The 26,133-nt window shown below is 38.1% G+C and overlaps 1 protein-coding gene and 1 long non-coding RNA gene across 3 annotated transcripts; both read left to right on the forward strand.

Annotated features, from left to right (window-relative positions):
• Positions 1-8,989: 8,989 nt before the first annotated feature.
• On the forward strand, positions 8,990-23,246 carry ORP1D (OSBP(oxysterol binding protein)-related protein 1D). 2 transcript variants are annotated; one of them, XM_088903208.1, is made up of 9 exons: positions 8,990-9,129; positions 9,291-10,168; positions 11,054-11,410; positions 12,714-12,801; positions 16,103-16,581; positions 19,986-20,141; positions 20,628-20,936; positions 21,150-21,494; positions 22,843-23,246. In XM_088903208.1, exons 2-9 carry the CDS (start codon positions 9,632-9,634, stop codon positions 23,017-23,019), a joined length of 2,448 nt encoding a protein of 815 aa, XP_088759334.1. In that variant the 5' UTR covers positions 8,990-9,129; positions 9,291-9,631; the 3' UTR covers positions 23,020-23,246. The 2 variants fall into 2 exon arrangements, with proteins under 2 accessions (XP_088759334.1, XP_010248737.1); XM_010250435.3 differs by lacking the exon at positions 8,990-9,129 and having other exon boundaries at positions 9,184-10,168.
• A 1,163-nt stretch (positions 23,247-24,409) lies between these two features.
• LOC148791992 (uncharacterized) lies at positions 24,410-25,262 on the forward strand. The gene is made up of 2 exons (XR_016085115.1): positions 24,410-24,900; positions 24,973-25,262. It is a non-coding gene; the product is annotated as an uncharacterized LOC148791992 (long non-coding RNA).
• The last annotated feature ends 871 nt before the right edge of the window (positions 25,263-26,133 follow it).

Consider the following 26,133-nt stretch of genomic DNA (forward strand, 5'->3'; position numbering starts at 1 on the left):
AATCATTTGCTACCTCATTTAGGATAATAGAGAAGTGTGATGAGCTAATACATTCTTTGATCCACATTCTCCATCTTTCACCTAAACCCATATTTTCCATGAGATTCAACAAGAAGGACTAATCCACCATGTCATAAGCTTTTTCTATATCCAATTTACAAACCAAACCTTTGCCACCTTGTTTTTTCTTAGTTGCCACATATTCATTTGCCACTAAGATTTGATCCACTATTTGTCTCCCTTCTACAAAAACTCCTTGGTTCTGTGAAATAACAAATGGCAAAACTGTTTTCAACTGACCAGCCAGAACTTTAGCAATGATCTTGTACATGCTACCCACAAGACTTATCGGTCTGTAATCCTTAGGGGTTTTGGCCTTTTTCTTTTTTGGCACTAGAGCGATAAATGTTGCATTTTCTCCTGTAGAGAGTTTCCCCTTTTGATAGAACTCAACAAAGACATCCATTAAATCATCCTTCAGAATTTTCCAACAATCTTGATAGAAAGCCATTGAAAAACCATCCGGCCCCGGAGCTTTTGATCTGTCCATCGAGAAGATTACTTCATGGACCTCCTCTACACTGAAGGCTCTTTCTAAGATAGCAGCTTTGGTTTTTGGCACTCTATCCCACTGTAATTCTCCCAACTCCAAATTGCTTTCAATAGAGGAACCCAGGATTGACTTAAAATGATCCACAAAGCACCTTTCAATTTCATCCTTTGAGTTGATTTCTCTTCCTTCCACCTCTATACTGGAGATTTGGTTTTTCCTTCTTCGCCCATTTGCTAGGGAGTGGAAAAATCTAGTGTTTCCATCCCCCTCTAGAAGCCATTTGCATCTTGATTTTTGTCTCCAAGAAATTTCTTCTTTCCTTAGGATCTCCTTTAGTTGCACTTTTAAATTCCATCTTTTGGCTCTATCCTTCGGCCCACATTCTTTATTGGCTTCCTTTTGATCCAACTCCCATATTTTCCTAGCTAAATCCTCCTTTAATACCTTAAGATTTCCAAATTCCTCTTTGTTCCACTCCTTGATATTTTCCTTCAATCTTTTCATCTTCTTAGTGAATCTCGCCATCTTTTCTCTAACCCCTATTCCACCTTCTGACCACCAATCTTTTACCTTTTGCAAAACATTTGGAACTTCCAGCCACATATTCTCAAATCTAAAGGGTGTGGGGCCTCTAATAAGGTTTTCTTGGTAGAGACTTAGAGGGCAATGGTCCGATGTTACTCTAGGGAGGGCTTTTAGTGTTAAGTTTCCCCACAACTCCTCCCAATCAAAAGAGAAAAGAAACATGTCTAGTTTTGAACATACTTGACTTTCCTGAAAATTTGACCATGTGAAGGAGGCTTGCAACAAGGTAGGTTCTCTCAATTCTAGGGATTCAATCAAGGAGTTGAAATGTCTCATACTTGTTGTTATAGTCTGATTGGGATTGTTTGTCTCACTTGTGTAACTTATCACATTGAAATCCCTACCCAAACACCATGGACTATCCCATAGGCCCCTAATTGCAGCTAACTCTCCCCATAGTGTATCCCTCTCTCTATATGAGTTTGGACCATACACGTTAGTCAGCACCCACATCCTTCCATCACTCATCCTCTTGGCTTTTATTGATACCAAGTATTGTCCTATCAACTCCTCCTGACAGTCCACTTCCTCATTCTTCTAGATTATGAGGATACCACCCGAGGCACCCCAAGATGGGGCAAATGACCAACTTAGACCCCTGCTACTCCAGATACTTCTTATCCATCTTCCATCCAAATCCGAGAGTTTTGTTTTTGGAGCATGACCACTACCGGTCTCTCTTTTCTTATCACATTCCTGATTATTCTCATTTTTTTTGCACTCCCTAATCCTCTTACATTCCAATAAAGAATCTTCATTCCACTTTTTGTCTAACCCCACCCATTCCCTATTACCCAGTCCTAGTCTCCTCTTTTTTTCTCCCTCTTCTTATTTACAGATTTCTCATAGGATACTCCACAGATTAGTTTTTCCACCTCATTCATTCTTCTTTTTCTTTTTTTTTTGTCATCTCCTATCTCCTTTCTAAGCTAGACCTTTCCTTTGGTAAACTTTCCTCTAGCTTCCTTTTGTTCATGCCCTTTTAATTTAGGAGGTCTTCTGCATTCATCATTTTCCCCACCAAACCCACTAAGTACCTTCCCCTTTTCTTTTGTACCGACAATAGTTCCAATTTGCCCTTCTTCTTCTTTAATAGCTTCTCACGATTCACTGCCAAGATTCCTCCCTCCTCCCTATCTTTATCTCCTCTCCTAACTTCTTCTCCTTCCTCACAGGGGTCATTTTTCGCCATCGGTGAAGTTTCTACAGTTGGATCTGCAAAAACCGAAAGTTGAGGATTACTACTAAGAATAATATCAATTGACTTTTGAGACTAAAAAGGAGAGGAGGAGAGGATTGGAGTAAGGGAAAGGGGGAAGGAACTCCCTGATCTTGAATCTGGTTTCCACCAACCACTCCAAAGACAATCCCTGATGGTTCAAGTTCAGGTTTAGTAGCCACCTGTGCAGCTGGGGGGATCTGTTCCTCAAGTGGTTCCATGCTTGGTTTGCAGCGGGAACCCAACTCCTCAAGCCTGTTACCCTACCTTTGTTCTTGCTTTGTTTCTACATTCTTTTCTCTTTGAGAATCATTAAGAGGCCTCCCACTCTCCGCGGAAGAGTCACCAACCCCCGAATCCTATAGCTCCAGAACTTCCATACTAGCTTCTTCAATAAAAAGGAGTTTCGTTCCATAGTCTTCGAGGTCTGTAAAATTACAGACCTTTGTTGAGTCGGGCCTGCCTATATTTGACGGTTGATCCACTTCTTCATTGCCCACATCTCTTAAGTCCTCCCAGTTGGAGTCATCTTTAGAGTCCCCTTGCGAGTCCCTATTGTATTGAGGGTTCAGCTTTTCAGGCGTTGTGGAGTTCTCTTCAGTAGCCATCCTCCATTGAAGAGTCTTTCCTTGCGCAGAAGAGGTGCCTACAACCTGAGAAAGAGAGGGGAAGAAAGCTCTGTTTGACGTTCCCGTAGGCGCACAGGCGCGCAGGTCCTGAAAGGTCGAAGGGGAGGTAGATGGGGACAATGATAGATTGCACCTATCGTCCCCCAACTGCGTACAAAACCTTTGCGCGCGAGAAATAAGTGGGTCACGTGACCCAACTAAACTCTTTGTAACCGGTTTAAAAGCTTTGGTTGGGTTATGTAACCCCGGCCCAAAAAACCCAATTTCCTTTGTGTAATGGGTGCGAGAAGGCCCCCTTCTCGATCTCAGCACCTCAGAGTAGGATTTTCCTTGGACCGTTGGATCCCATTCAATTTTTTTTTTTGAAAAATCTCCCATAAATGGCAAGGAGTGCTTCTTAAGGCTATCCCCCGACTTTTCAGTTTCCATAATTCCCTGGTCAGCTTGAACTTTCGGGCGGTCCACCCAGCTCTTACCACATGGCCTCCAAGAGTTCATGTAAGCGTCTTCTTCCTTCGAATTGTTCTAGAGATTTTCTTTGACTTCCGACGCCAACCACACCGTTCTCCAACAGTCAACTGCAAAGAATCTTGATGACTACGGTTTGCTAAGAGATGTTTAATTCATTACAAGAGGGCGGCCAGTTTTCCACTGCAATCTGGCCATATTTTGTTTCAAGGATTCTGTTCTCAAACCGAAGTTCGGCCATGTCAAGTATTGCTTTACATCTCTCAAAAGGGATAAGGGTGAGTTTCTCCTTTGGCTGAAACTTCTCCCTCAAGATTTGTCGAACTTATTCCCAATTCTCAACTTCTTTTTTTACCTTCACTACCTCCCTCTTGTTCCAATCCACATTCCTTCCATCCCATAATATTTTCGGATAGGTATCTGTTAGTACTGTTATGGGAGTAGTCACTTTATTTTGTTTTAACTGGCTTGTTTTCCCAGTTAAACTCTCATTTGCCTCCACCGATTTTTGTTCTTCCCTCCGAGCTTGCTCTTTAGTATTTAAGGTCACCCATTTTCCTTGGTTGAACTCCTCAAGAGCACCTGTGACCTTCTTCCATCCCTATTTTGCTTGTCCCTCCGGTAGGCATACTAATTGTTTCCTCCCTTTGCCAAAGAACTATGTTAATACAAGAAAACCTCCATTTCTGTTTCTTCTATTTTCTACTGTAAATCTTTTTCCCTTGTTTGTCATTTCATTTCTCCATCCCCGTATTCTTTTTGCAAGTAGTAAACCATCTACAAAACCTTTAAACCAGTCGACCACTTCTGAGTCCATTAGGATCGTTGCTCGTTGGTCTTCCCTTATTTTCAGACTCTTCATCCCCCTATTTGTTATCTCCTCCATGAGGATCTTCTTCTCCAGCTGAAATACTCTTTTCCATTTTGCCGCCTGAACAAATTTCTCCGTCTCTCGATTCTCCATGAGGATCTTCTTCTTCTCCTGTTGATATAACCAATTGTTTAAAGAAGAAAGCCACACCCCATTTGAATGTATAGAGCTTAACAAAATATTGTAAAATGATAGAAAATTAGAGTGAATTATTAGGCCACAACAGATAATTGCATGGTATATCTTAGGAGAAATTATGCAACAAATTAGCCAAAAAAATACTACTAGCTAGGTTATGAGAAAAAATAGAGTTATGGTATATGCTATTTTTAAGGATTTTGGGGAAGAGCTACCCCTTGGATTTATTTAGTTCACCTTTCCTCTTCTAGCTAGGGCTGTCAACGCATTGGTTTTATCTAACCAACCGAACTGAAGTGGTTTTGTTCCCAATTAATAATTGGGTTGGCTTATTTATTGGATGTTCCCAAGCAATTATTTTATAAATAATATATAAATATTTATTTATTTTTCTTATAATCTTTATTATATTTTTATGTCTAAAAGGGTACATTTGATAAATAATAATATATAAGATAATTTTTCTTAATGATGAGAGGTTAGTTGGCCATCTAGTGACATCATGCCATGTGCCACTTTCAAACTGTTGCATAACATCTCGGCACCACGTAGGCAATGACATGCCTTTGCCAAAGTTGGTTGAGTTTACCTCGGAGCCACCTCGGACACACCTTAAATGTACCTTGCACACCTTGAGAGAGCACCCCGACACCACCTTTATCACTTTATGTGGAAACCATCTCTGTGTGTGGCGGGCCGATAAGCCACATCCTCCCGAAGATCTTGAATGTGCTACGTGAGGCTCACGACTACCTACACCTATATAAAGGCATCCTTTAATTAAAGAAGGTACATGTGGTTTAGCTCTCAGAACTTTCTAGCTCTCTCGCTTTCTAGCACTCTCAAACACTCTTTGCTAACTTAAGTATCGGAGTGTCCACCTTGGGTACTTTAATTATTTTCTTGTAGCTCGGGCTAGTCAACCTCGTTAGACAAGCGTCTGAGCTATCCTCCAACAAGGAATACCAGTGTGCACCATCACTTAAAAATACTTGATTTATAAACATATAAATAATTTACTAATTACTATTGCACTATCATTTTTAGTAAGGTCACTATTGAGGCCTCACAACAATCACCCATAGGATAAACCACAAAGTATTTAAAATAGCAATAAAGAAAAATCTAATAGTAACAAAAATAATGAAATTTAATCAATGACAAATAAAAACAAGTACCACCAAGAACATAAAGAATTTACATGGTTCAGCCTTACCGCTACATCTACGGAAAAGACGAAAACTATCATTCTCTATAAAAGAAAATTGAGAAACAATATAGGTAACTTGTGGCTTGCAACCCAAACAGACCCTTAACCCTTGTACACTCATTCTATCTTTCTTCTCCCAACCCGAAGAACAATAGCAAAAGAAAAATTCCACTCTTACACCAAGAGCACCTTTTCTCTCTACTTTTATATTTTTCTCTTCAACAAGAAAAAATAAATAAACTTCTTTCTCACTTATCTAAAAAAACCTTAATCCTACATACAAGAGAAACATTTTATATGTAAAACCTTATTTAACCTAAAAAAAATTACATCAATGTCAAATTAAAAATCATTCAATGGTTGAAAAATAAGATACAACCTCAACAATTACATTATCAAAATCAAGTTTTAAGCTGTTATGTATATAGATGTTAGTATTATCATGTCTAGTTGGGTAGGACACTAGGACCTGATATCCATTTAATAATCAGATCAATGTCTTTGGGTTGATTTTTTTTCTAATTAATAGTAATCAATTCGGAACTAGTATGAACAGATGTTCCGAACCAGACCTTAGCCGTTGACAATCCTATTATAGTCTTTAATAAAACAAAACAAAAGAACAACCAACCTTGTAAACTAATTAAGATAGTAAAGCGTACCTTTTGCACCCTTTACTCTAACTCTAATTGAGTACTTGATTGTTCTTTGTCCGAGATTGAAGTAATCAAGATGACAAGATTTCAATAGGTCCCACACGGGCCAAATATCAGCTCATATTATTGTTTTTGTTATTCAAAAATTTTATTGTAACTCTTTAAAGGCTTTAAATGATGCATGCAAATGGATGACTTAAAAGACGTGTATCCAAATCCATCAAATATGGATGGGTCCTGATCGTTCAAATACCTGCCACCGTGGTAAATTGAAATCCAATCCCTACGAAAGATATGTATAATTATTATTATCGTTATTATTATTTTTTACAAGAAAGAAAAATATATATTCATAATGAGAAAATTACATGTGATGACAGCAGTCGGTTGTAGTGTAACTTAAATTGGCCCTTACATGAAATATAAGCAAAAAGGTGGGCCATTTGATTATGTTGTGTATAAATATGGACAAAACTCACAAAAGATATAAAATTAAGAGAGGAGATTAGTTTTTTGAGATGATTCTTGTGTAACTGATCGATCCATTGAGATGTCTTACCAGTATTTGCAAAATTTACCAAAGGTTCATAATCAGAATATACCAAAAGATGAGAGATATTGTGGATTAAGGCTTCTTACAATCCTCCTAGCAGGGCTCGAACTTCGGCATCATAGCTGTTAATTGTCCAACAAGGCGATACTTCAGCAATGGCAAACTGTTGACTGGGGTGGGAGATGATGAACCCTCGTCCTGCATTGCCAGAAACTGGGTCAAAAGAACCATCAAGGAATAGCGTGAGCATGCCATTTGTGGGAGGATACCGGGGACATGAACCAGATTGAGGATGATTTGAAAACTCTTCATGTAAAAACTGTAAGACTGTGTTTGCCACTTTTTTGGGGTCCGTTTGCTCATTTTCAAATAATCTTTTGTTTCTTGCTTTTCAAATATGGTAGCCTATAATACTGAAATGGCTTAGGCTTTTCAACGCTTGTTGCTTACCATAATGAGTGCTTAATGTGAGGAACCAATTGGTTAGAGCCGTATGCATGGATGACGGGTTTAACCCAATTTGAGCCTCACACCAAATTGCTCGAACTAAAGGGCATTGGAAGAAGAGGTGATGCACGGATTGTTCATGAACCTTACAAAGGGTATAGAGCCTATCCGATTCACTTAGCCAAGCAAGACATTTATTTTTGGTGAACAATCCATCCCATACTAACTTCCAGAGAAATAGCTGGAACCTATATGGTACCTTGAGCTTTCAAAAAGATATGTATGATTATAAAGCCAAGGAAAATGATAGTGCAAGTTTACAACTAAGGCTGTTTTTGATTGTAATGCAATTTTATTTACACTAGCTACTACAAATGTATGAAAGTGCAAATGAAAAAATGCAAAATTTCATTTAATTTACTTCAATTGTATTGTAATTAAACAAAAATAAGATAAATTTTGAAACAAAAATAGGTCAAAATTTTCACTCATTTTCCTTCAATTTATTTGCATTGCAATTAAATACAGCTTAAAGCTCAGTTTGGAAAAAGTATAAGTACAAATATATACAAAATAATACAAAATATAAATTTTGCACTCTACATATTTTGTATTATCTTGTATGCATTTACACTATACAAATTTATTTTATACGCATTTGAATACCTCAAAAAGTATTAAAAAATCAAGATCCATATAGAAATACGTGCATTTTTTTTTTTTACATTTTTAAGTATTGGGTGTGTATCAAAATCAATCCCATATGCTTCATATATTTTGGGAATATCATTTATTTATTTTATATACAACTATAAATTTAATTTTGTTTGTTATATGTCTTTCATAAGGGACCATTGCTGAGTATAATGGTGACGGAATGATAACGATGGGCAAAGTGGCGAAATAAAAAAATTTAGTCACAAAACAAAAATTGGGAGGCTAAAGCATCACCACCCCTAAGTGTGTTTTTCTTGAAGTCCCCCGGTGACTGTATGCATTTATTATTTTTGTTCGAAGGCACAATAAATAATCCTAGATCTTTTTTCTTTTTTTTTTTTTTTTCTGATGAAAACACGTGGCCAAAAATACAAAGTATTCAAAGCAAATGACATAGGAATATTTATTTCCGAAAATTGCAGACCTTAAAAATGGTGGGCCACTTGTTAAGCTGCATGTGATCACGATCATATGCCTCCACGATGTGACGAAACAAGTTAATTGAAAACTACAAAAAAGTTGGATATTCGTTGATTTGCAAAGGTGACCCCACCAAGTGAATAACGGAGATGGATCGAGGTGATCGGATCTTACATCTCCACCAATAAAAATTACAACATTTTGCTTTCTTTCCCACCTTTAAAAGCATGTCGTACGTTTGCCCTCTCCACCTGCCTATACACCGCGCTTACACACTCATGAGTCATGACTCACCACACATTATAGATCCTTCTAAACTCGTCATCCCTTACCTTGTGCGCTAATCATTTTCATTAGCCTGAAAATCTCGAAAACACCCAAAATGGGCGTCCCGCAACTTCCTCTGCATAGACATGAACAATATGGGTATATTCGTCATTCTAATGGATATTTCAATCTGTTTGTCTCGAACCAACCAAAAAAAACCGAAGGAGCTTGTGCTTTGTAGGGGCCACCCGCATCTTTTTTCCAACCCAACGAACAAAGCTCCACCCAAGTGATCATTACGCTTACGCATACTCCCTATGGCGCACGTTAGCTGTGTAAAATAAGCCGAAGATGAATACAGCCCCCGGTCCGGCGGTCCACCACCGGTTCCGAACGGTCTTATTTTTTTGGGCACTGCCTTTTAGTATTTTTCAAACTACACTGTTGCACACTGATCAGCGAATTTAATGGATCTATTGCAGTCTGCAAGCTTAATTGCTCTGAACTGCATCTACAGCGAGTTATAACTGTCTCTCTCTCTCTCTCTCTCTCCTCAGGTTGATCGTCTGATCCACTTACTGTTCGTACCGTGTCGTTCTTATGTCATTTCGGAAAAGTTTCGGAAGGCTCACCCTTTCGACCTCCGATCGGGTGCTGTTTTTCTCAGCGGAGTGGATCGATTTCACAACCTATCTTCTCCAATCTAGGGTTTCTCTCCGTCAATGGAGATGTCTGAGAGATAGCTTTTCTTCAGCTGCAGCATTTCGAGAGAGATTCCGATGAGATGAGACGGGATTGATCGTGGTTTCCGTTCTGTTTGTCAAAAATTTGTTTCCTTTGTTGGCCTTGTTTCTTTTGACGTTTGAGTTGTTTGGTGGATTGATCTTATTTTATTGCTATGAATCCTTTGTGCTGCATTGCGCCGGTTTCGATCGATCGAGACCGGAGTAACCCAGGGGTAGCAAAATCTGCAATAGGGTACGACAACTCTGTTAGAAGTGTTGGATTTGGTTCGAACAAGCAGAGTTTTTCAACTCAAGTCTCGTCCGTGGGTGCTGATTCGGACTGTAGAGTGTCTGCTGCTTCTGCTGCCTCTGCTGCAGCGAATCATGAGCTAGAAGATGCGATTGTGGAAACCAGAGATTCCAAGGGCTGTTGCGCTAATGGTGCTGTGAATGGAAGTGTAGCTGGAATTCTTTATAAGTGGGTGAATTACGGCAAAGGATGGAGGTCTAGGTGGTTCGTGCTCGAGGACGGGGTTCTTTCTTATTATAAGGTCCATGGGCCGGACAAGATTTTGATGAGTCCTGCAAGAGAAAAGGGTGTTAAGGTGATCGGAGAGGATTCATTAAGGTATATGAGAAAGGCCAGTTGTAGCAATGGCTTACGCGGGTCTACCAAGCGGTGGAAACCATTCGGAGAGATACATTTGAAGGTTCAATCCATTTTCCTCTTACCATTTAATTTTAATAAGTGCAAGGTGCTATTGTGAACGAAGTTAGTTGCACGATCATGGTGCTTGGCCTTCCTTAAATGGAAGAAAGAGAACTAATTTTATGAGGATAGTATCTAGTTTACATTTGAAGGTTCAATCCCTCCTTCCACTACATTTCTGATTTTTTTTTTTAATTTTTATCACATTATACTCACTCGTTCACTGTATGCATCAATATTCAAGTTTTCAAGTATAGGGTGTTACTTCCATTTCTTTTTCCTGGGGTACTTTGAAGTTTGTTACTGTCATGAATCACAATCGAATCATTTCCAAGGGGAAAGATGGATATTAGGTGATCCAGTACCAGAGTCAGTTTCTTGTTGAAGTCAAACCAGAGGATTGTGTTGAAAATACTCGTACAACCTGTACATGTAAGATGTATTCAAGCTTCATTTTTCTTATATCCTTGGAATTATTTGATGACCTCTAGACGTGCCTTTGTAGAGAATGAAATAAATAGGGGACAAGGTTCCTCAGCAGAAGAGCTTTCCAATCTAATATCATATGCTTATTGCATATGAAAGATCTATTCAATCTAACACATAAGTGAATTCCTAGTTTTATTAAATACCTATAATTATGAGTTTACTGCTTCCCCATGGAGGGGGAGTGGAGACCAATTTACTTACATATATCATATGCACTCCCACCTCATCACAAGTGAATATATGCAGGTATTCTTTTCATATGCATTTATCCATTTTTTATTAGCCTGTGTGTGTATAATTTTCATTTTATGTGTCAATTTATATGTTTGCATAGCTCTATCTATCACCATTTCCTGCTTTCAAGTGGTGAGCAAGTTTTAGATAATGTTATATACAGGTTTCATCAATTCGTGCAAGCAAGTCAGATGATAAGAGACTCTCCATATTCACGGGCACTAAGACCCTCCATTTGCGATGTTTGTCAAGAGAAGACAGGGCAGCATGGGTTGAGGCATTGCTGTCTGCTAAAGATCTTTTCCCAAGGATGCTCTCGAGCAGTGATTTTGCACCCATGGATGACATTGTGATATCTACTGACAAGCTACGATCGCGATTACAACAGGAAGGACTGAGTGAAGTGGTCATCAAAGACTGTGAATCTATTATGCTCTTGGAAGTCTCTGAGCTGCAAAACCAGTTGAAAGCTCTTCAACGTAAACATATTGTCCTGCTTGACACATTGAGGCAGTTAGAGGTATTTCCCTTTGTGCACTTCTTTCCAGTATGGCAATACTTAAAGGTTGTCTTTCCAAAGAATGACGTTGGATGATTGTTCGTATAAGGTTGTGTTTCAGTGTTTGCTTTGTTGTACCAGATAAAATGTTCATTAGATAAATGAAGCGAGTAAAATCATATTTTTTTTTTTGTTCAGATATTACTTTGTTAGTTTGGAAGCAAAGTGTGTAATAAAATGATATTGTCTCAGATTTACATGGGAGAGGATGGCAGAGGAAGGGATGTAAAATTTGCATCACTTTTTGGGATGAACATTTTACACCAATGGAGATGAAAATAATGTGGTCCCAGTGAAAAATTCTTTCCCCATAGGCTCAGTTTGGTAAGAGCACAAATACAAATATGTACAGTGCAAAACCTTGTATATTATATTTCTAAACCTTGTATTTGTACTGTACATATTTGTATTTGTAGTCTTCCCAATCTGAGCCATAAGTGGAAAAGGTGTATAGCAAGCAAAACAAACAAGGGAAAGTGGGAACTAGGTACAAAATTTACACCCAGTCCACTTATATACTTGAAATAAATGCAGCCCAAGGAATTGCTGAATTGTGTTTACTCGTTCAAATCTCATTAAATCAAATATGTCACATTCTTAGGTTAACTTTGTATTATTTTGTATGTCATTGTCTGAACTTATGCCTCTATGTTTCCTACCTATATGGTATGAAGTTTTTTCATTAAATTATTGCCAAAGATAAGGTTGCCAATTTTTGTTGACAAAATTTTTACTTTAAGCAAGTTGTTGCTAGAGATGTTTCCTCTTTGTTTTGAGTAGTAATGCAGCATATTAACTAAGTCCAACTTGGTAGATATAAAGTTGCTGTAAAGCATGGATACCATGCAAGATATATTTGTTGGATTATTTTTCTTAGTTCCCTTATGAGTTTAATGTTTGTTTGTCATTTCAAATGGATTCCAACTCTGCTAACCATTTATTCGGTTGTTACTTGAGCTTTTTTTGTTGATTGCCAAACATCTGAAGATTATTTGCATAGTGCACTTAGTGTGCTATTTATAACATTTAATTAACGACTTAACCAATAATATCTTGCATTTCTTGGAATTGATTGGGTGTAACTCTTTGCTGTTTTCCTACTTCCAGATTTATAAGAGCTTACACCAAATACTTCCTCTTTTCCACATTTGTCTGTATTCTTTCCCCTTCTTTCTGTTTCTATCCTGCCAGGTCAGGCCATGGAAAAACTGATAATTTAGATGGAATCACTTGACCAATTTGTCCTTGTATTTTTCTTTTCCAGACAGAGAAAGTAGAACTGGAAACTACTGTAGTGGATGAAACAAAGGAGCGTGAGTCCTATTGTGGACAAGGGAATGGAAGATTCAGTGGTTAGTAATGCTTTTGGACATCCATAGATCTCATTTGTGTGATGAAAAATTTCTTCATGGAGATATTTTGAACTGCTCAAAGATATTTTTATGAACAAAATTTGATTTTCTTGTGATTATTTGATATCATCTCATGTAATTAAAGTTATCGAAATCTTACAATTTATGATATGATTCATGAATCCCAAGTGTTTCAGTTTGAATCTATTGTACGAATCCTTCTCAAAAATCTTACAAATTTTGTTTGAATCCTATGATTCATGAATCTTACAATTTATATGATTCATGTGATTCAAATTCAATTTAGAATTAATTCTCTACTTTGTCATTTCTTCACTTCTGTTTAGTTTTGTCAAGGGAGACTTGTTTTACAGACCTTAATAGAAACTTATTTGTTGGGTTTGGAATCATCCTTAAGGAGAGGTAACATCCCATGCCCTCCTCTTAGGGTGATTGTACTATTTCTAACTCTCTTTAATAAAAACACCATTCATTTATATAAAAAAAGATCATATATTGAGTTTCTTTTCCATTATATGTATGTTAAAGAGCCATTGCATTGGATTATTTGACTTTCAAGTCAAACTTGATTATATAATTGTAGACTTCGATTTTAAAGTGGTAGTATTATATGGTAGATATGGATTAAAAATGGGGTAAAATCACTTTTCTTTATATGTACATATTTAGATTTTTAGCATATCTGTTTTGTATTTTTGACAAATTTGTGAAAAAAAATCTTATGATTTATGATGCAATTCATGATTTGATTCAACTTTCTTTATGATTTATGATACAGTTATGATTTTCAGAACATATAAAACCAATTAACTTTCTATTCTCTTACTCATGCATTCAACATCTTTACAACTCTTAATCCTGCACAAACAGCATAATGTTCTCAGAATCAGAACCTGCTTCTTAGACAACATTTTTTTTTTTAACAAAATATCTATATGTTTCCAACCAAAAACTGGGCAGCACAAGCTTTACGTTGGACTATGTTGAAAAGCCTGGAACTGGAATTTGACTTGCACCACCTTTAAGACATATCTTAGGTTAATTAACTTGCTGCACAGGGCAAATCAGGTATTCCTTTCCTTGACTAGTATAGAATCAACTAAGAAAATACAGTTTCTGTAACATGAAAATGACAAAAAACAGAAATGTTTTTCTGGGGGGGGGGGGTGTTGGTCCTCAGGACAATTTTTTTCTTTAATGGTTTCTATTTTGATTATTAACCTTGTTAGTTATCCATCCTAATACCCCGATCAACCTACCAGTGTTGGGGGGGGGGGGTTGGTCCCTCCAGGATAGTTTTTTGCTTTTGTTGTTTCTATTTTGATCATTAACCTTGTTAGTTGTCCACCCCACCAATGGGGGTGGGGATGTTGTATGGTCATGGTCATGCCCATCCTATTTTTTTGATTGTGTAACTAGTGGGTTCCTTTATTGATAAATCTCTTTTTGTTTCATACCAACCAAGAAAGGGAAAGATATTAAGGGATATCAGGGAGTGGGGAGGGAATTAGTGCAATTTTTTGCAACAAGTCTACACAAACTTAGGACAAAAGTTACAGCAAAATATGGAATGAAGATCCACATTCAATCATTGAGCATTTATTTTGCCACTTTCACTGTAGATACCACACAGGGTCAAGTAGCTTTCAATTGGCCATGGACATTCAATGTCATTAGCATCTAACATTTTTTATGTCCAACTTCAAATACTTGAATTTGCAGGCTATATGAAATTTCTTGTTGGGGATGGTTATAGGGTGAGACTTGGGGAAGTTGAATGGCATGGAGAAGGTAGATAATGTGATTTATGACTGATACTATAAATTGAATGCTAATGATACAAGCAGTTAATGTCTTGAAAGGAGAGATAATGTTGTATGATGTCCTGTTTTTAGCTGTCCTTTGATGGAGAGTTGGGGAAATTTATATTTCTGCTTCACAGGTTGGAGCATTAAAAGATTGATTGTAAATTATGATGTAGATGATGCAATCTGGTTGAAAGAAGTAGAGATGGAAATCCTGTTCTTCCAGGGTCAAAGCATTTGTGTGGTTGCTGGGTTTAGGTGGTTTTTTAACTTTAGGTCATCCATTATCAAAGGGCGACACTTGAAAAGTTTGGATTTGATATGTAAGAGGCAGGAACCTTGGAGACCTGCAGTTAAACGGGTTTGATTTTACACCTCCATATTTGGAGGGATGCCAAGTGGCCATCTCATCTTAAGGTTTAAGTAATCACTGTCGATCAACTGTACAAGTAATGCCTAACACCACGTATCTGGAACCTCTTGTGTGCAGGATCGGTGCAATGTTCTATATTTGAAAAGCACCTTTTATTGGTAGCACTGTAGAAGCACAAATTAGATGAGTCAACATTTGTGGAAAGCAACAAATGCATGCATGTGCAACTTGGGATTGCATTTAGGACAGCTGATGCATGGTTTAAATCAATCTGGAACATCCATTTAATTTTCTGTGTTGAACAGTTCAGGATGAAAGTTTCACAGGACTGAGATAATGGCTAGTCAGGATTCATGAACATATTACACATTTAGATTATGTGGTACAATACCCTGGAAAGGCAAGAGGAACTCCATTGCTCCATGTTGAGAATTATCAGTCACAATGTCACACGCAAAACAGGGAACAAATGTATTTGGGGAAACAAATAAAAACTATTTTTAAAAGATGTAAATAAAATCCAAAGGAGGACTTTCTCATGGCAAAACAATTAAATTTTTCACTGCTTCCATGGCAAAGAGGTGGAGGGCATTCTCATCAATTTAATCATTCACTTAGTCATTATATTTTTTTCCTTTCAATTATTTATTCACTTGCAGTTCCATGTGAGTGGCTGGCATATCGGGTTACATGTGACTCCACAGCTAACCAAGGGGGTCAAGGTACCCAACACCAATACCCAACCCAACCCACCCACCTAAGCCTGATCCAAATGGATTATCAACCCATAACAAACCGCCAAGTAGATAAGATAAGTGGGTTTGGAGAGTTTAAATAGGTGGGTCGAGTAGGTTGGGTAAAAAATTGCCACTTCTATTTGTATTGGCATAATGATGAAGTGTTCTTATTTTCTTTATGATGAAATCGTTTTAACTAGTTGGATGCAATTTCGTCTAGGGTGTTCTGCATTCTTTTTTGAAACCAATCTGTTATACTGTAAAAACAACTTGCTATCTTTTGGATAATTAAAATAACATGTAAACCACTCTATATATAATTTCTAAAAATCTTATGGATTTCTTCTTTTCTTCTAATGTCTCAGATTTCTATTCAATCATGTCTGAAGGCAGCGCAAGTGATTCTGATGCAGATAATGAAAGTCAAGATGGAGTGGATGTTGAAACCGATGAGGATGATGGAATATTTTTTGATACAACTGATTTTTTGTCTTCAGAGTCTCTAAGAAGTGCTTCCTACCGCAGTAGGGATTCCTTGGGAAAAGCCTGTAGTGCCTCAGCATACGATAGAAACTCTTTGTTTTATGATCGTATGCATGATGATGATATGGAGATCAAGGCCATTGAATACCCCTATGTCAAAAGAAGGGACAGATTACCTGAACCCAAGGAAAAAGAGAAACCAGTTGGCCTATGGTCAATAATTAAAGAAAATATTGGAAAAGACCTATCTGGTGTTTGTCTCCCTGTTTACTTCAATGAGCCACTTTCTTCATTGCAAAAATGCTTTGAAGATCTGGAGTATTCATACTTGGTTGATCGAGCACTGGAGTGGGGCAAACAGGTCAGGTCCTCAACTGTTCTTTCATTTGTGGCAGCAGTTTCTTAAGCGCATGTTCTTGTTTCATTTTAACCCAAGTAGCCGGTAATGTGGTCTTAGTATTAAGTATATAAGTTCTGTCAAAAATATTCTTCATCATTCATGTCAGTTTTCCATTCACTTGTCTACCTTGTCCAAAAACATAGGGTTATACTCTGAGCTTGATGAATTGTTTCCTTTTTGTTTGCTCCATAATTTATATGGCCTCTTGTTTATGTTATACAATTGAGGAACATGTAAAATTCAACTGTTGAATTCAAATGGAAATTCTAGTAGATAGGTTCTTAGGGAGGATCTGCAATCCATATCTAAAACATTTTATTTCTGATTTTTGTGAGGATTGGCCCGGAACATTGTTGGAAAGGCATTAGAAATTTTATAACCAATAAATGCCCATTTCTTTGACTGAATATATATCTCCATTATGATATAATGCACATATCACTCATATGCAAAGTGATGAAATATACACCATCTGAGGCCTTGGGGTTGCTAAGCCTAGGTGACTAGATGGATAGGTCTATCCATGGGTCCCTCCACCAACCCTGCAGCTAGCAAGGGGTTGGGAGGCTTCATTCTCAATCCAAGGATAGGTCATAATTATCAAAGACTTCGCACTGCCACTAATCTATTGAATTCTATCTGTGTGCTTTCGGGGTTGTCTGAATCCTAAGTACAATACCCCTGGGCTTGGAGGTGCTAAGGCTAGGCAATGTGGACGGGAAGGACTTTCCATGGATAGTCCCTCCACCAACCTTGCAGTTAGCCGGGGGGGGGGCTTCATTCTCAATCCAAGGATAGGTCATAACTCTAACTATCAAAGCTTGCCACTAATCTATTGAAGTCTGAGTGTGAGTTTTTCGGGTTTGTCCAAGTGCATTATGGTGTTGGGTACTGACCCTGATGCAATCAGAGCCCTGGTGCCTGAGCTTCAGATCATTGAAAGTTGGACATATTGGAAAACATTTGAAGTACATCCTTAGATTGGAATCTCAGCAGGGATCAATTGGATCTAGTTAGGGTGTTTTATAGACAAACCTTTCATCTCTAGCAGCACTCCTGGAACTTAAAAGCATTGCCTCTATTCCTTTTGGCTATTATTATGCCTACAATCCTCACGGCTCTCCCCTTTTATTTCAGGGTTGACAACATTTTGGTGCAGTTTTGCTTTCTTGGAAAAAATATCTCTTGTGCAAATTTTTTTGAATGTTGGCTTGGGAGATGAATGCAGTTAAGTGGTTTCTCTTTTCTCATGTTGAAAGAAAGATGAAAAGGAGGAACGATTTGTAGATGGAGGGGAGTAAATCCTTCCCCCCAATCCCCACCCACTACAGTGAAAAAGAATTTTGCAGGTTTGTAGGCAATGCTCTTTTGGTAGGTGATTTTATCATAGTTGTGAAGGTGCAAAGGTGAAGCTTAGGCGAGAGGGGAACACTTAATCACGTAGGTGTTGCCTAAGTGATGACTTGGGGGAGGGGGCCAGTCTTTTAGAAGCACAAAGGCCATTTTGTGCCCAAGGCACAAGGCAAGCCGCAAGCATTTTTGAAGTAAGGCACAAATTAAAAAAAAAGAAATAAAAATTGCAAAAAAAATTCAAAAATTCAAAATAAATTAAGAAAATATTGAAAGTAGTATTTAAATTAATTTTAAACTAAATATTGAAAAAAAAGCTTATAACTCAAATTTAGATACATAAACATGCCAAACTCAAATTTAGATACTCAAATTTATAAAAATAGCATACAAACCATATTCAAGCATGCCAAACTTTTAATTTCTTTATTTCTTTCTCAATTGCATCATTTCAAATAGTTAATGTGATGTTACATCTTTCATTCTAATTCTACAAGCCACTTTTGCACCCTGCCCCTTGAGGCAAGCCCAAACAAGTCCATCTTAGGGTCTTAATTCTTAATCTCTAAAAAATGATTGTATAATTTTAATTATCTTTTAAAAAATATCTTTTATTAGGATGAATGAATGAACAACATTAGCAAATAGGGTTGAGCCTCTATTTCAGTTGGTCTTCCTTGTTTACAAGTTAAGGTCTTCAAGTTCAATCTCTGATTGCTTTAAGTCTTTGAGTCCTTCAAACTTGTATGCCAATCGAACCCTAGAAAATGAGAAAAAAACTATTGGTTTATGAAGTCATAAATAGAATAATATGGTTTTTTTAATAGATTGTAATGGAAGGATATGGTGTATCACTGGATATTTTAATATTTTAAACCCAGAAAATAAAAGTATAAAAATATTATAAAGCCTAATGTAAAAAAGCTTGGCATTTGGACTAGGCGAGCCCCAATATGCACATATTTGCCTAGGCATTGCCTTGAGAACTATAATTTTGATCCAATGTATTTGTGAGAGTGTGAACTGGGCTTCTTTTGGTTTGGAAGTGGTTGAGTAATACCCAGCATAAATTGAAATTTGGGTGAAGAAAATGAAGTTGGGTTCAATCTATTCGGGTGACAATTTGCCCAACCTGCCTGGAATTTAAGCTGAGCCAACAGGGGCTCAGGCCTTGCACTAGTAGAAAAGGAGGATGCATAAGAACTACAGAAGGTGCCATATACATGTTCTCTGGCCCACCGATCACGTGGATGTCCACCATCTTTTCCTCAACCCACTTCCTCCCTTTTCCCTGCGGAACCTACTTCTTTTGTGCTTCTCCAAAGCTGTTACGTCATTGATGACCATTGGTAGGTTAAGCCCAACAGTGCCTTTCCAATGTCAAACAAACTGTGCTGGGTACTAGTCCCTTAGTTTAGTCGGTGCATTCATATGATGGGGGTTGTGGTTTCCTTTATGTGGACAGGACAATGTCATCGTACTAATGTATCCTGAATTGCCATTTTTGGACCTCACCCAAGCATGATTGCAGCATTATTGTGAAGACACTAATGTGGTGAGAACTTCTGGTTCCATAAATTTTATTATGCTAGTTTCTAAAAGATTGCACTCTGCAGTACTCAGCAGATATTCAATATCAGCTTGTCACTCCAGAAATGAAAGTTAAACTTTAGATCAATTATAATTGTGTTTTTCTTTTTCCTGTTTGAGCTAGATCTAATCTTTTGTTTGTCAGTGTACCATTTGCTGATACAGATTTTATTGCCATGTTTTCAGTTATAGTTTAAAAACCTGAAAATGCTTGAAGATCAGTAGAGTGGTTTAGTCAATGAATAATGTTTAAGTGTGATCAATTCTTCTATCATTTGGCCACATGCAAAAATCTTGTTCTATTTTTTCCCTCTCAAACCCTGCTTTGGACCATCCATTCAATTGATGGCAGCAACTTAATAGAATTGGTGTTTGAGAAAGGTTGAATTAGAGTCCACTGATTATGTTCAAACATCATGGTGCAGGGGAACAGCTTGATGAGAATTTTAAATATTGCAGCCTTTGCTGTATCTGGATATGCTTCAACAGAAGGTCGGCAGTGCAAGCCTTTCAATCCTCTACTAGGGGAAACATATGAGGCTGACTATCCAGACAAAGGTCTCCGTTTCTTCTCTGAAAAGGTTATACCTGCACTTTTCAAAACATTTTGTTAATGTCTGTGAATTTCTCCCTTGTGAGCCATCATATATGTCTTCCTTTTTATAATTTGGTTGTGGAATGTGGGTTTAACCTCATAGGGGTGGGGAATAAGCTAGATCTAGTTAGAAGGTTAGTAGGGTTAGCTTAGCTGGGTGCATGCGAGGACCACTAGAGTAACATGGAGAGCCTACCATTCCATGGGTTTGAACCCATGCTCTGCCTCAAAGCAAGGGATGTTGACTGACCAACTAAACTATGGGGTACTTTATGACGTATAATATAGAAAGATCAAGATGGAACTCATCATTTCTCTCGACTCTTGGTTTCTTCTATTTTACTTCCTCTTCATTTCTTCCCTCAGAAGTAAAAAGTTAGACCATCTTTCAACAAAACATGCAATTCTACAATTTGGCAGAGTGCAATTTTTTCCAGGAAATGTCTAGTCTTAACATGTGGCTTTGGTTCAGGTGAGTCACCACCCAATGATTGTTGCTTGTCATTGTGATGGGAGAGGCTGGAAATTTTGGGCAGATTCTAATCTCAAAGGCAAGTTTTGGGGGCGCTCTATCCAGCTTGATCCTGTTGGAGTTCTGACCCTTCAGTTTGAAGATGGAGAGACATTCCAATGGAGCAAAGTCACCACTTCTATCTACAACATCATACTGGGTAAAATCTACTGTGATCATTATGGCACCATGCGCATCAAGGGTAGTGGAAATTACTCCTGCAAGCTCAAGTTCAAAGAGCAGTCCATAATCGACCGAAATCCACACCAGGTATTTGAGTATTCTTAAGTGAAATTAGGAGAGGGCAAACATATAGCCTCTTTTTCTCAGGATCATAAAGTGTTGACTGAAAACAATTTTTGGTGTTCTGCTATTTCTGTTTTTTTCCTCTTATCTTGCTTTATATGTGAACAAAAAGGGATGTGACATTATTGGCCTGACAAATAGAAAAATCAATGATGGGATTTTTACATACACATGCAGGTGCAAGGATTTGTGCAGGATAATAGAACTGGAAACAAGGTCGCAATGTTGGTTGGAAAATGGGATGAGGCAATGTATTATGTGCTGGGAGATCCTACTACAAAGCCAAAAGGGTATGATCCCATGTCAGAAGCTGTGTTGTTATGGGAACGAGACAAATCAGTTACTCAAACTCGATACAACCTCACACCTTTTGCAATTACTTTGAATGAATTGACAACTGGCCTACTGGAGAAGCTGCCTCCAACTGATTCCAGACTCAGGCCAGATCAAAGGCTTTTGGAAAACGGGGAATATGAACTGGCAAATGCAGAGAAGCTCAGACTTGAACAGCTACAAAGACAGGTAGACTCCAATGGATGCTTCTGTTCCTTAACATTCTCTGAGTTTGCATCACTTGTGGAGGCTTTTCTTTCTTTCTTTTTTGGATCAGCAACAAAGAAAAGACAATTTTATTAATATAAACAGAAATTTACATCTTTTTTAGACAATTGAGAGCACAGCATTACAAGCAGTGTTCAGAAAACCGGACACGGGGCCTTGATCAGTTTGGTCATACCCCAATAACTGGACTTGCTCAAAACCCGCTGAAAACCGGCTGAAAGGCCGGTTGAACCAGAAAACCAGTTCCGGTTTCATGAAACATCTCGGGTCCATACATAAGTGAAATTTTAAAATGTTGTTAACAAGATTCGAACTCAAGACCTCTTATTTTCATAGATTACTTAATTACCACTAATCCACCTCTTTACTTATGCTAATTAATGACTTTATTATACATATTACATTTTTTTTTGATAAATATTATACATATTACATTATTATGCACGTATTTTAAAGAAAATGTAAGTTAAAAGGCTTGAACCCTAGTCATTTGTTTTAAAAATTAAGAAGCTTACCATCCATCCACCATATTTTAGTACATTAAAAGTTGTAAAGCATATTTATATAGTATTTATATGACCCGTAGTATATACATGTATATGCCACATCATCACGGTTTGACCCCGGTCGAACCTCTGACCTGTGAACCTCTCCCTTCTCTGGTTCTATGCCCAGTCCAGTTCTCTGAACATTGATTGCAAGGCTTTTCTTGAATGCTTGTGCCATTAACTGCAACAGTGATTTCCAAAACTGACCCTGGTTTTTAGGTTTTCCCTGTTTCACTAATTTGAAATGTGATCACTCTTAAAAACTACTCTAATGTAAAGACCTTGGGGAAAAAGGGAAAAACTTAACAGATCCATCTTTTGTTGGATGAAGTAATTCAAGGTCAGTTTCTACTGTAATTTCTTTCTTCCTTTTTTTTTAAATGTTTCAAACATACCAATGCTCTGATTTTCCATGTCAATGATATCAAATGCTTCAACTCCTCCCAAGACCCCAGAGAGCTGGGACCAACAATGAGTATGACCTTTTTTTTTCATCCATTTCCTGTATGGAGATTGCATTAGAAATAAAGGAAGAAATAAATGAGGTGAAGCACAGGGTTACTAACTACTTTTCTATCTATGCTCCAATAATATTACCCACGGACTGGGGTTCCTGAACAAACTATTGTTCAGTTTAGTTATTAGTGGAAGAACACAAAATCATCATCTTATCATTTAAAACTTTTCCATATTCCTTTTTGGGTTGTGCCTTCTCAGCTAAAGTGTAATTTGAACAAAATCATGTGTCATTTGTGAAACAGGCAAGGAAGTTGCAGGAGAGAGGTTGGCAACCAAGATGGTTCAGAAAGGACGAGGATGGCTGTTACCGTTACATAGGTGGGTATTGGGAAGCCAGGGAGAAGAGGAAATGGGATGAGATTCCAGATATTTTTGGACAGTGTAGCAATGCAGCTTCTCCATGTGCAGAGGAAAAGTAAGAGGAGGACACATTGATTGTTGTCAAAGTTCATGTTTTCCATTAGGTTCCTATATATGTATCTATGATCCTAGTTGATTTTTCCTAGCTAGTTAATTTATTCTATAATATATATACGTGGTATCAATTTTGATTTTTCCCCAGGTTTGGGAGCAATGTATACTCCTGGCTATCAAAATTGAAAAATGCCTTTTTTTTAATACTAAAGTAATTAAGATAAACAGTTTACACGTGATTTCCTTCCAATGTATCTGTCCAAGCTGCTATGACGTGAATGTGGATTAATAAGCCCTCGTGCACAATTTGTGCGGTAAACAATTAAGGTTGCAAAAGGAAGTAGGGAAGTTGGGGTCAACCCAAACCCAATCTGATGGAGCCCAGGGGTAGGATTGGTTCCACTGTTCCACAGCTCAGGTTGGGTTAGACTTGACATCAACCCGATCTAATCCGGCCTGTCTCACCCTTTTAGTGATTGGGATCGGATTAGGGGTACCACACTATTCTGACCCATGCCCAATCAATGCTTTCAACTGAACTGAATGCTCAAGTCCCATCAGAAGTGAGTTCACATATCTTGTGAGTTGGGACGATTGGTTGCAACACTGTGGAAACACAAATTCGTGAATCCATAAAAAAAACATACACACAAATTCGCGAGTGGTGGAAAGAAATTCCACTTTCTATTCCCATAGCTGGTGTGTCTGTATTTCATTGGAGGCCCGTAAGGGAGTTTTACAACCACGGTTGCAAGTCATCTACGAGTTCTCTGGACCGCGAACCTTCCTAGTTCCTTGGTTGTACATTCAAATGGAAGTATGAAAGAGACAAGAACTAGGTAAACTCGCCAATTGTGTTAAAGGAATTCAACTTCAATTCTATTAAAAATCAGTAGAAGAACCAAACGAAATCAGGGCCCATTTGGGAGGGCTTTCATGCAGTTGCCTTTTTGGTGAAAAACCCCGAAGAGCCAAATTGCTGATTAGTCATGCCTCATGCGTACTCCAGACAAGCAAACCTCTTCCAATAGCTTCACTACATATACAACTAAGCCCTCCCAAATTTCACAGGATAATCAGAGTACATGCATCCATTTTTGTTTGTGATAATGTTGAAGAGTTTTTCTTAGGGAAAACCTGGGTTAGGCCATTAGTATTTAGTAATTAGTATAGACTATAGACCGAGATATCGGCCCTTGTAATCATTCCTACATGGCAATGGCTCAAGAATCAAGAACATCATTAGCCCGAAATGAACCATTTGCGGCCGGCTCTACCTCTATCATCTTATTAAAACATTTATCTCTCTTGTACCCGGCTGGTACTTCACTCAAAAAAAAAAAAAAAAACTACAGGACTAATCTTGAGGAATCAAATCTACAACTGCAGGACCAATAACCTTGTTTTATCTTCGGAGTCAAGTAGGGTTCCTCTAACAAGTAATAAATAAATAGATAAAAGAAGAAAGAAGAAAGAGATATGAATGGATGGATGCTTTGGGGTTGGGGATGGAGAAAGAACAAAAAGAAACCCCCCCAGGCCCCAGCAGCAGCATGTTAAGCACAAAATCCCATGAGATTCCTTCTTTTGAAAACTTTGAGATATCAGCTAGCAAGATCCACATTCACCTAGAACACATCGGGCATCCTAATATTCTATCAAATAATTTATATATTTGTATGGGACCGTCATGGATTATTATATCCTTGAAGGGATCAGTACTGACACGGTTATATATATTCGAGTTGTTTGGAGTGGAGGGAGTGTAAGAGCTTAGTTTGTTCTAAATAAAACATTCATGGAGCTGGTGATGGTCATTAAGATTGTTATTTGTCTGGCCTTGCTTACCCCAATAAAACAGACATTTGCCAAACCACGTTTCTCAGGTAGGAAATTTTCACTGGTTTTGTTTTAATAACTTACTAGTGCAGTGTCAACGAGTAACAACCCTTTTGCAGAAGCAGGGAGGGAGTCACTGGATCAGCACCATGCAATGGGAAGAAGACATCTGCATGCCAAAGTAGCTGCGCCTTGGTGGTGGTCTGCAGATTATTCCCCGGTCCGGCGACGTCGACCTGTACATAACAAGTTGGATCCATGAACTATACATGACTGGAGGAATGAGAAGCGCCCGTCTCTCTCTCTCCCTCAATAGTTAGGAAGATATTATGTATAATAAAGGTGAAAGGTTGATTTGATCATTTAATTAGTTAGTTTGCCATCTATAAATGGAATTTAGTTTAGTTTCTGTTCTGGTCACCGCTGCATATATGATATATTCATCCATCGTCTCATTGTTAAACTTGCATATCTATCTGAGCAACCTACGCTCTGTGCCCGATAGAAACTACCGTATCTATCTCTTAAGTCATGACACATATATTGGAATCAATGAACTGCTGGGCTGACTCAAAGCTTAATTCGGTTGCTCCATATTGAAATTTACAACCATGATTCTGTTGCGGCACAAGGCAGTGGTTGATCCTTTCTTGTTAACAACTTACGCACGAGACGAGATAGATGGCTATTCATGGTGAGTATGTGGTAGGCTATGCTCTCCCTGCTCTGTTCCCCGAGTTTCAACTTTCAAGCAAAGAGGGTGTATGACGAATAGAGCTGGGTCGGTCCTGACTCCTGAAGTTGCTCTGGGTTGGTAAGCTTTTCAATTTTCAACACCCAGTTTGGAGTTTGGAGTTTGGAGTTTGGACAGAACATATCGCTGCCGCCTTCCCCCCGAGGAAGAAAAGTAGTAAGAAAATTCTGTGTGTCCATCCACTTTTTCGTTTTTGTCCCTCTGGCTGCAGGTTGGTATCTGTTAATGACTTAATTCTGTTTGTAAAGGGTAGGTAGTAGAGAGAGAGAGAGAGAGAGAGAGAGAGGGAAATTAAATACTGCAGTTTATGGAGCGCGTGCATGAATTTAGGTTGGGCTCCATGTCCTCAAAACTCACACAAGGAAAGAAAAGCACATTTCATTTTGCTTTTAAACTTTTTTTTTGTTTTCTTTCTTCTTGTGCCTTGGTCCTGGGGGGGGTTTCTTTGATTCCTTTTTCTTTTTCACCGACAAGAATAAACACAAGAAGCAGCAGCCCCTCCGCCAATCCGCCACCCTATCTAAAA

Source organism: Nelumbo nucifera, chromosome 4 (genome assembly GCF_055504915.1).
Source record: "Nelumbo nucifera cultivar China Antique chromosome 4, China Antique-T2T, whole genome shotgun sequence".
NCBI classification, from domain to species: domain Eukaryota; kingdom Viridiplantae; phylum Streptophyta; class Magnoliopsida; order Proteales; family Nelumbonaceae; genus Nelumbo; species Nelumbo nucifera.

Coding starts and splice junctions, on each gene's coding strand:
- ORP1D (XM_088903208.1), top strand. CDS start 9,632: ATGAATCCTTTGTGCTGCATTGCGCCGGTTTCGATCGATCGAGACCGG. Junction 11,411..12,713: donor ACACATTGAGGCAGTTAGAG/GTATTTCCCTTT, acceptor TTTCTTTTCCAG/ACAGAGAAAGTAGAACTGGA. Junction 21,495..22,842: donor TTGAACAGCTACAAAGACAG/GTAGACTCCAAT, acceptor TTTGTGAAACAG/GCAAGGAAGTTGCAGGAGAG.